The sequence below is a fragment of the Lates calcarifer genome, unplaced genomic scaffold, assembly GCF_001640805.2.
Source record: "Lates calcarifer isolate ASB-BC8 unplaced genomic scaffold, TLL_Latcal_v3 _unitig_2445_quiver_3303, whole genome shotgun sequence".
Lineage (NCBI taxonomy): Eukaryota > Metazoa > Chordata > Actinopteri > Centropomidae > Lates > Lates calcarifer.
The window spans coordinates 3,525-13,724 of NW_026116223.1; the positions used below are offsets into that span (position 1 = coordinate 3,525).

The window sequence follows — 10,200 nt, forward strand, 5'->3', positions numbered from 1 at the left end:
CCAACTATTCATGGGCAGGGAGAGAAATTCTTCTGGTATCAGACCAGATTCAATTATCTGTTTGGAAACCTACACTGAAATTAAAACACTGAAATTAAAGGCCACGCTGAGACTAAAAGAGACCCCAAGTATCAAGCAGAATTTTATTAGCACAAAAAAATGTTACGTTATGAGAAAATATCTTCTGGAGCTACAAAACTACAAAAAAGAGGAGATTGAAAAAAAAGTGGGGGGGTTTCTCTGTCAAGGGCTTTTGAACTGTGTTTTTACTTTTTAACAACAATAAATGTTGATTTCATGACTGTTTAGAGTATTTCAAATGAAACAGGCACCTGCACATGTACACTCTGCTTGCTACACACTAAGCACTGGTTTTACAGGTATTACAATTACTTCAGCTCAAGTGTAGCTTTTCAGAGAGGTGGACATCCAACTTACGGATGAGTTTAATCACATCTGAACTGGCTCGTGCTCCTTTTTTTCGCACCATATCGATCAAAGTTCGAGCCTTGTCAGCCTTGGTTTTTGTGGCGACAGAATCCTTTTCTTCATCATTTATAATGTCCTGCTGCAACAGCTGATCCAGCATCTTGTTCAGAACAGGGTCAGACACTGCATCAACAAACTGTGACCGAACTGAGAACAACCTTTTCTCTGGTGAGAGACTCCGAGGCTCCGGTTGATTTTCTTTACTTTGAAGAGAATCTGAGGGACAAGCAGAGAAAAAGACCTGTTCAGTAACCTGCAGTCATGTTTCTACAGACTGTGAATTTTAGAGGCAGCACAGCTGTGAACAGAGTCTGTTGAGTTCAGAGATCAGTCAGAGGCTCAACTCAACACACATTCACTGCTGATGAGTCTGAAATATTGTATTTACATTAACCAGCATCACATGTAGTTCTCCATCAGATGAGAAAATCACTGGTCAAAATGTCCACTGGAGAATATGTAATAAATATTCCAGTGTTGTGTGAGACTGAAGGTGATCTGAGGTGGAATAAGAATAAAGGCACCATGGATCCATCAGTAACAGTCACTCTGTTCTTCTGTTCTGTTCTGTGATCAGGTGGATGAAGACTTTACCCGACAGGTCAACGTCATGCTTCCAGACGTCTTTATCTTTTTGGTCTCGGACTGTCACAGTGGCTTCCTCTGTGTTTATCGGCAGACGGATCTCAAACGTTGGGAGATAATCTGGTCCCAGATCCAGGTCAAACTCTGCTCTCTGAAAACCAGAAGCACCAGAGTCAGAATCTGAACAGTGTTTAAAGGTAAGCGTATTAGAAAACCTGTTATTTGAAAAAGTCACCTCAGGCTGAACCTTCTGAGCCTTCCCACACTGAACAGAGTACCTCTGACCTGTGATGAGGCGGCAGTAGGACGGAGTCATGATGTGCTCAGAATTTCGATGTTTTGCCTTCACCTTAAAAGACATGAGAACATCTGAATCATTGGTTTAGCTACTTTGATGTTTGTTTTGAACTTTTAACCATGGGTAATAAACAGACATACACCCCCACCCCTGGTGGCATCCCGGGTGCACCAAAGGAGGGCACCTATTATTTATATTATTAATCTGCTGATTCTTTTAGATAGATAGATTTAGAAGATACTGAAACATGCCCATCATCAGGCTGGTAGTCCAAGCAAAGGCAGCAAATCCTCATAACTGAGCCACTGCAACCAGAGAATAACCAACATCTTCTACTGAAATAATTACAGCAAATTCAATTAAATTCACCAATTTTCAAAATAGTTATTTTCTGTTTTATAGTAAATAATTAGGTAATTTAGAAAGTGTCTTTACAGTTGGGCAATATGGCCAAAAACATACAAGGTGTGAAAGGTTTTTAAAGCTTGGAGATGAATTCAGATTTTTCTGTGTAAGCTGTAATGTAAGATCAGTCCTCACCTCGTCCAGGGGGACGTTCCTCGGCAGGAGAAACACATTGAGGTTTTGTCTCTGTGTTTTTGGGTTTGGTGGTGGAAGGAACAACAACACTTTGCTGCTAACTGGTTTCCTGTAGTTCCATATCCTCCCTAAGAGCTCCACAGCCCAGACCAGGCCGAAGGAGGAGAGACGTTATGGTAAACAGCCTTCAATTAAAACTATCAGAATGGGGAATTTTACAGTGGAATTTAAATCAACGGTCGTGGTCGTCGCCTACAACAAAAGCAGACTCTTTCATTATACTGTGTTTGAAACAATAACCGTTTGTATATAAACTATTTTCACTCAGTTTCACTATTTCACTCACACATCTGTTTTGGCCGCTTCCGGCACCTGTACTGCGCTCAGGTAACCCCAAAGGCGGCTGATGATTGATGTACATCTGGATAATAAACCGCAGACGACGAGCCGATCGCCTCTGTCGTCTCCTGCTGTGAGTGACAGCAGGTGGCTGAGAGGCATAACTGAAGCCTCGGACCCAGGATAACGGCGGCAGAAAAACGATCAATAAACGTGAAAAATCTTTGCTTTAAATCGCCGCCAGTTGTTGCTGTTACCGACGGTGGAGTGAAATGCATTCTGGGATAATGGTAGAAGCTTCAGTGTGAACGGCCACCTACAACGCTCATTTAGTAGGCAGTATGTGTGAGAGTGTTTCTTTACTTCGCTGTATCAACGGTCACAACAACAGTCATAATGAAACCGAACGCCCCCATCGACGGTTTCTGTTGCTAACCACTATACCTGGATCTCTGAGCCGCCTGTCCTCACTGTGCTCCTCTGCTCGCTCTTCCCGCCTCTCCACGCGCTCAAAACCCGGACAGTTAAACGTGAAAAGTGTCGGAAGTAACATGGAAACAACTCACCAGCTTCTTCGGAGAACCTTCACGTCTTCAACACTTTTCTTTTTTCCCGCTTTCCAGCTCGGAAGTGTTTGCTGCGGCGTCAAAACGTCACACGTCATCAGGCGGAGCCGGGAGCCGGTTCTCCAGTGGTACAGGTACAGTCCTGAAACCTGGAAGTAAGTTAGCATTTTAGCACTTCTGGCTCTCTCGTCCTGAAGGTTTTTTGAATGGGGTTTTGTTCAGATGCCTGAAATAAATATGTTTGGTTTTAAGACAAGCTCAAGACATCGTCATGTTTTAATCTACAACATAAAATACGTTAATACACCACTCGTGATTTTACAAGGAAGCGCCAAAAAGGTTAATTTATTTCCGGGTTTTAGGACTCATTCCCGCAGCTCTCTACTTCACCTCGGAACCTTACCTTACCTCACCTTAGGGCAGCTTTTATTTATTTTTTATTGAAAAAAGCTTGTTTGTCCAGTGTGTCATTGGTTTGGAGTCACTGGGTCACATGACATGAAAGCTACTGAAAAAACTGCAAGGGACTTCAATTCAAATATTGATTTAAAATAAATTAATTACACATTAGCAATCAAAACAGGTGTGCTACATGAGATGAAATTGTGAAAGCGGATTCAGAGTGAATGCCTGTCCAATATCCTAAATCTAAAATGAACTTCTCCACAGTCTCAGTTACTTCTTATTCCTCTTTTATGGTTTTTTCTTTTTAATGCATGCCTTCAGTGTCAGTGTGTGTTAAATTCTTATGATATGTGGTAGATCGATCGATAGTGTTACAGCAGCTACTTCACATAACAAAAGCAGTGGGTAAGTGAGAGCTATTTTAAACCAGTTATATTACATATTAAACAAAAAGTAAAACACAGACAGATAGATAAATAAATAATGAAAATATGAATTAACTGTTATAATCAGTAACCATGTACGTTACATAGATAGGCACACCAACAGACATGATTATTGTTGGAAAATCTCACTTGGCAGAGGTGTGTGTTCTACAGAGTACCACTCTACTTATTGTGTAAAACCTTTTTTGCAGAAGGTTCCAAGTATAGAAAATACATAAAACCTCTTGTTCCTGATTCAGTACAAGCCTTGAAGCATATTCTTTCAGCAAAACTTTTCTTCTCAACAATGGACAAACATCTATTAAAAACATGCAGTAAACAGTTTTGACAATTATCTACACATTATCCCAGCAGCCTGGGATCACTCAATGGAGAAACACTGTGTTGTTGGAGTGGGAGGCCAGTGAGGGATCAGGACCCCTTCCTCCTGGTTTGTCACTGTGAGGGAGAATGAATCTGTCGCTGCTGCATCCATGTGTTTCTGAAGAGTCTCATCCATCTACACCCTACACAGGACAACAGAGAGTTAGTGGAGGCTGAGCTCCATTTATCCACAGAGACCTGCTCAGACAGTACAGGTGGTGTGACGTTAAATTTCCAATGCCTGATAATCAAACAGCAGCAGGAGAAGATGTAGCAGATAACTTTCAATTCATCCTTCACACAGATGAAGGGTTGACAGAGAGTACAGAACCTTTTCTATTTGGACTCATCGTTCATTCAGATTGGTATAATCCCTTCTATGTGCTAAAATGAAACTGAATAGAAACCACAGCCATTTTATACTTGGAAGAAAAGAACAATGCTGAGAAGAAAGCATATTAACACTAAGCAACAGTGAAGCCAGGCTTTGACTTTTCAGATCCATAATATTTCAGATTATGGATCTGAAATATCATAAATCCATCATTTTCTCCTATTAGACATTTTGTCATAATTAATATATGAATTCTTGCGCGACAAGGACCAGAGCATCTTTCTGAGAGTTAGAGGGGAATGTTTTTGGAGAGAGGCCAAAGAGAGAGATGAATGTGGAAGGTGCTGTGGTTGTTGTTGTAAATAATGCCATTTAGAGCTGAAACATGTGCATCAAAGTAGCTGCAACTTACTTGCATACTTTGGCATGTAGGGTCAGTGTCAGATTTAGTTTTCATTTTAGGCAGCCTGGTCACTACCCACAGTTCATGACCACAGGTGAGGGTTGGAAGGTAGATCGGACAGTAAATCGAGAGCTTTGTCTTTTGGCTCACCTCCCTTTTGACTGAAATGGTCCGATACAATGTCTGCATCTCTCACCAAGACCAAATGTATTCTTGATCAAATTTTAAATGTCATATCAAGTAAAATTAAAGCTGCATTAATCAATATTGGATAACAATACTTGTGTATTATGCACAACAATGAAAGCAGCATGGACTGACTCCAACTACTGACCTCAGAATCTCCAGTCTCCAGTCTGGACTCTTCACAAGATCTAACAGCTCCTTCACTGCTGAATCCTGCAGGTGGTTCAGATTCAGGTCCAGGTCTCTCAGATGGGAGGGGTTGGACTTCAGAGCTGAGACCAGAGAAGAACAGCTGATCTCTGACAACCTGCAGCGACTCAGTCTGAATAAAGAAAACAATCCGTAGTGATGGTGGTGTACATCATTAATATATCAGCACTGTACAGATATTGTGCGCAGTCTGAAATAAGCAAACTCAGATCAGGCTTTGGTTTATCAATTCAACAAGCCTAAGCCACTAAATCCATTATAGTAATGTACGTATTCACTGATGTTGATGATGATGTTTATTACACTATAGCGTCTGATGTTTATACAATTACTATTATTATTATTATTAATTATGTCTACTTTGGTATATATATTTTATTAATACCCATTTCCCATCCTAATGTCCATTTGAATTATATGAATGAGAATTAATAAATTCTATTATGACTTGTCATTTCAGTATAGTGCCATAGGACACATCATAATCAATGGGTTTAACCATTAATATTGAGATTAGACTATACATAAAGTCTTGTCTGACCCCAGAGTCTCCAGTCTACAGTCTGGACTCTGCAGAAAACCACACAGATCCTCCACTCCTGAATCCTTCAGGTTGTTTCCATTCAGCTGAAGTTCTCTCAGATGGGAAGGGTTGGACTTCAGAGCTGAGACCAGAGAAGAACAGCCTTCATGTGTGACCAGACAACAAGACAGCCTACAGAAAGGGAAAGATTTTTTACCAACCTCTGTTAATGTTTAGGCAAAGTTCCACAGAGAGGGAAAAAGAGATCCTATACCTGAGAGTCTCCAGTCTACAGTCTGGACTCTGCAGAAAACCACACAGCTCCTTCACTCCTGAATCCTTCAGGTCCAGTTTTCACTCAGGTCCAGTCTCTCAGATGGGAGGGGTTGGACTTCAGAGCTGAGACCAGAGAAGAACAGCTGATCTCTGACAACCTGCAGAGACTCAACCTGAGAAAAAAAACACAACATGCACAGTAACAGCTATTCATAGTCCAGTTACATCTTTTCAGGTTTTAAATGGGAAATTCAGCATTGCTATGTCTTGTGGAAGCGCACTGTTCATAATTATGACATCAGTATAGTTTGAGTAGGTTATCAGTTATTGCTATTTTTATCATTAGGAAGTCCATATCTATACCATAAATGTCACCATAATATTAATCTGAAAATTTCATCAATACAATATAAATGAAAAGGTTCTGTCTGACCTCAGAGTCTCCAGTCTACAGTCTGGACTCTGCAGAAAACCACACAGCTCCTTCACTCCTGAATCCTTCAGGTTGTTGTCTCTCAGGTCCAGTTCTCTCAGATGGGAGGGGTTGGACTTCAGAGCTGAGACCAGAGAAGAACAGCTGATCTCTGTCATGCTACAGCACCTCAACCTGAATTTTGAAAAGTATGCAGTTACTATCTCAAACCTCTCTGCACAGGAAACTGGTTAAAATTGTCAATAAAGTGATAAAAGGTTTAAAATGATACAAGTTCTGTTTCCATCCAAATGTAGTGCAAATTTTAATTGATTTTTAGTTCTAAGGTTCAGTGGACATTGCTTCATGTACGTTTTTTATGCGCAAATTGAAAATGGGCATAAAAAAGATATATAAATATATAAATAATTATATGAATGACAACAGACTAGTGTTTGCATTAACAATAATTGTCACAGGATTAATTTAGTGACTGATTTTTTTTTGTATATGATACGTGTTCTTAGCCACCATTGCATCCATATAATATTCATCTCATCACAGAATCCAGTAACTCTCTAACCTCAAAGTTTCCAGACAGGAATCTGAACTCTCCAGTTCAGCAGACAACCGTTTTACTCCAGCGTCCTGCAGAGAGTTGTGACTGAGATCCAGTTCTTTCAGATGGTAGGGGTTGGACTTAAGCGCTAAGGCCAGAAGGACACAGCAGCTCTCTGACAGTTCACATTTATCAAGCCTATAATTAAAGGATAAATACCAAAACAAGAGTTTTACACACAAAAGCATTCCAGCCACCAGTATCCACATAAAATAACAAAGTCATTCCTGATGAAAGACGATGGTATACTGACCTCAGAGTCTCCAGTCCACAATGTGGACTCTTTAATCCAGCAGACAGCAACTTCATTCCTAAATGCTGCAGATAATTTCTGCTTAGATCCAGTTCTCTCAGATGGGAGGGGTTGGACTTCAGAGCCGAGGCCAGGAGTTCACAGTGAGTCTCTGAGAGTCCACAGCTAGAAAATCTGTAGTCACAAATTTAATACCAAAATCCATGGCTGAACAGTTGAATAGTCATTGTACATACTGTAAAATGTATTTATTATACTATTATAAAGAGTATGGCCTAGACCTGCTCTATATGAATGTGCCCTGAGGTAACAAAGGTAACTAGAGTTCTAGAGGAGGTCTGCAACCTGGTTCCTTTTCCCTGGTAAATACCTGAGGGGGCTTCAAAAAGTTCAAAAAGGACAGTCGAAAAAAAAAAAACAGTTTAAGTTATGATGTTTATTTTTGCATTGCAACATGCATTTAAGCGGTTCATGTTAGAACATGTTATGACACCTTAGTATGAGAACGTACGGGTGCATTGAGATCAAAATCCCTGTATATGATTTTTAACTATGTACTTTTTCCACAAACTTTTTGAAGCCCCCTCATACATTGCCTGCTGGCTGATCAGGCAGATACCGGGACACCACCACCAAACTATGATTTTGTGAAAGCAACTCCACAATATTGTATAACAATGCACTCACCGAGCCTTCCTGCAGTTCCTCACAGCTGGGATCAGTCTCTGTCGTCCCTCCACTGATGCGTTGTACTTCTCCAGGTCCAACTCATCCAGAACCTCCTCTGACATCTGCAGCATGTAGGCCAGAGCTGAGCACTGGATCTCAGAGAGTCTCTGCTCTGATCTGTTCTCTGACTTCAGGAACTCTTGGATCTCCTGATGAACTGAGTGGTCGTTCATCTCCATCAGACAGTGGAAGATGTTGATGCTTCTGTCAGGAGAGATTCTGTGAGTGTTCATCTCCTTCAGGTTGTTGATGGCTCTCTGGATGATTTCTGGACTGTTCTCTGTCTGACCCAGCAGACCTCCTAAGAGTCTCTGGTTGGACTCCAGAAAGAGGCCATGAAGGAAGCGAGCAAACAGGTCCAGGTGGCCATTTTTACTTTTTGAGGGATTTCTCCATGGCTCTCCTCAGGAAGACATCCAGAGATGGACCTGGGCAATCATCGTCATCATCATCATCATCATCATCATCATCATCATAATCATCATCATCGTCCGTCATCATAATCATCATCATCATCCATACTTGAATCAAAGTTTTCATGTTCCCCGTCTTCTCCCAGGAAGTCCTTCAGTACCTGTGTGTTCCTGTTGGTGAAACAGTGGAAGATGTAGACTGCAGCCAGAAACTCCTGAACGCTCAGATGAACAAAGCAGTAGACTGTTTTCTGGAAGATCACACTCTCTCTTTTGAAGATCTCTGTACAAACTCCTGAGTACACCAAGGCCTCTGTCACATCAAGACCACACTGCTCCAGGTCTTCTTGGTAGAACATGATGTTTCCTTTCTCCAGATGTTCAAACGCCAGCCTCCCCCAGCTTCAGAAGAACTTCCCTGTCAGCCTCCCTCAGCTCCTGTGGACTCGTCTCATGTCCCTCCATGGTACTTGTTCTTCTTCCTCTTTGTCTGAACCAGCAGGAAGTGTGAGAACAGGTCAGTCATGGTCTTGGGGCAGCTCTCCTCTCTGCTCTGTAGTCAACATGTGCTCCACAACTGTAGCAGTGATCCAGCAGAAGACTGGGACTCCACACATGATGTGGAGGCTCCTGGAGGTCTTGATGTGTGAGATGGTTCTGTTGGACAGCTCTTCATCACTGGATCTCCTCCTGAAGTACTCCTCCTTCTGTGGGTCAGTGAAGCCTCGTACTTCTGTTACCCTGTCAACACATGAAGGAGGGATCTGATTGGCCGCTGCAGGTCTGGAAGTTATCCAGACCAGAGCCGAGGGAAGCAGATTCCCCTGGATGAGGTTTGTCAGCAGCTGGTTGACTGATGACTTCTGTGTGACGTCAGACACAACCTTCCTGTTGTTGAAATCCAGTGAAAGTCTGCTTTCATCCAGGCCGTCAAAGATGAACAGAACTTTACAGACAGCCAGCTTCTCTGCTGTGACCTTCTGTAATGTTGGATGGAAAACATGGAGCAGCGTGAGAAGACTGTACTGCTCATCTCTGATCAGGTTCAGCTCCCTGAACGAAAGCAGAACCAGCAGACTGACATCTTGGTTTTCCAAGCCCTCTGCCCAGTCCAGAGTGAACTTCTGCACTGAGAAGGTTTTTTCCAACACCAGCGACGCCGTTGGTCAGAACCACTCTGATGTGTCTCTGTTGGTCAGGTAAGGCTTTAAAGACGTCCTGGCACCTGATTGGAGTGTCATGGAGGGTCTTCTTCTTGGAAGCTGTCTCCAGCTGCCTCACCTCATGTTGGGTATTAACCTCTTCACTCTGTCCCCTCTGTGATGTAGAGCTCAGTGTAGATCCTGTTGAGGAGGGTTCTACTTCCTGTTCCATCAGTTCCTTCAGTCACACGTTCACATCTCCTCCTCAGACTGATCTGATGTTCATCTAAAACCTCCTGCAGACCACTATCTGCTCAAAGACAACAGATATCCATTCAGTAAGTCAAGAATTATAAGGTATTGTAACAAAGAGAATGGACGTATCCCCAGTCTTACTTTGTACAGTGCTGGTCTGACTGGCTGTCTGCAGTCCAGGTCCTGGTCTGGATCTTTTGTCCACACTGGGGACAGGAGGAGTCTCCTGATGAACCAGACTGGTCCCAGTCTGAGGTGATGCACTGTCTGCAGAACCAGTGTCCACAGCTGGTAGAGACTGGATCCTTCAGGACGTCCTGACACAAAGAACAGCAGGACAGCTGCTCCTCCTCACAAACACCACTGCTCCTCTTCTTCTCTCTGTGAAGACATCAACACATTCATTTTTTACTA

At 42.3% G+C, this 10,200-nt stretch overlaps 1 protein-coding gene across 1 annotated transcript; it reads right to left on the reverse strand.

Annotated features, from left to right (window-relative positions):
- Positions 1–3,133: 3,133 nt before the first annotated feature.
- On the reverse strand, positions 3,134–8,462 carry LOC127138983 (NACHT, LRR and PYD domains-containing protein 12). Its single transcript, XM_051068131.1, has 7 exons — positions 7,935–8,462; positions 7,248–7,421; positions 6,959–7,132; positions 6,397–6,570; positions 6,122–6,136; positions 5,103–5,261; positions 3,134–4,174 (listed from the first exon to the last, which is right to left on the reverse strand). The coding sequence occupies exons 1-7, from the start codon at positions 8,207–8,209 to the stop codon at positions 4,168–4,170; spliced, it is 978 nt and encodes a 325-aa protein (XP_050924088.1). The 5' UTR covers positions 8,210–8,462; the 3' UTR covers positions 3,134–4,167.
- Positions 8,463–10,200: the final 1,738 nt, after the last annotated feature.

Coding starts and splice junctions, on each gene's coding strand:
- LOC127138983 (XM_051068131.1), bottom strand. CDS start 8,209: ATGAACACTCACAGAATCTCTCCTGACAGAAGCATCAACATCTTCCAC. Junction 7,422..7,934: donor AGGAACTGCAGGAAGGCTCG/GTGAGTGCATTG, acceptor TTGTGACTACAG/ATTTTCTAGCTGTGGACTCT. Junction 6,571..6,958: donor TCCTGTCTGGAAACTTTGAG/GTTAGAGAGTTA, acceptor TTCAAAATTCAG/GTTGAGGTGCTGTAGCATGA.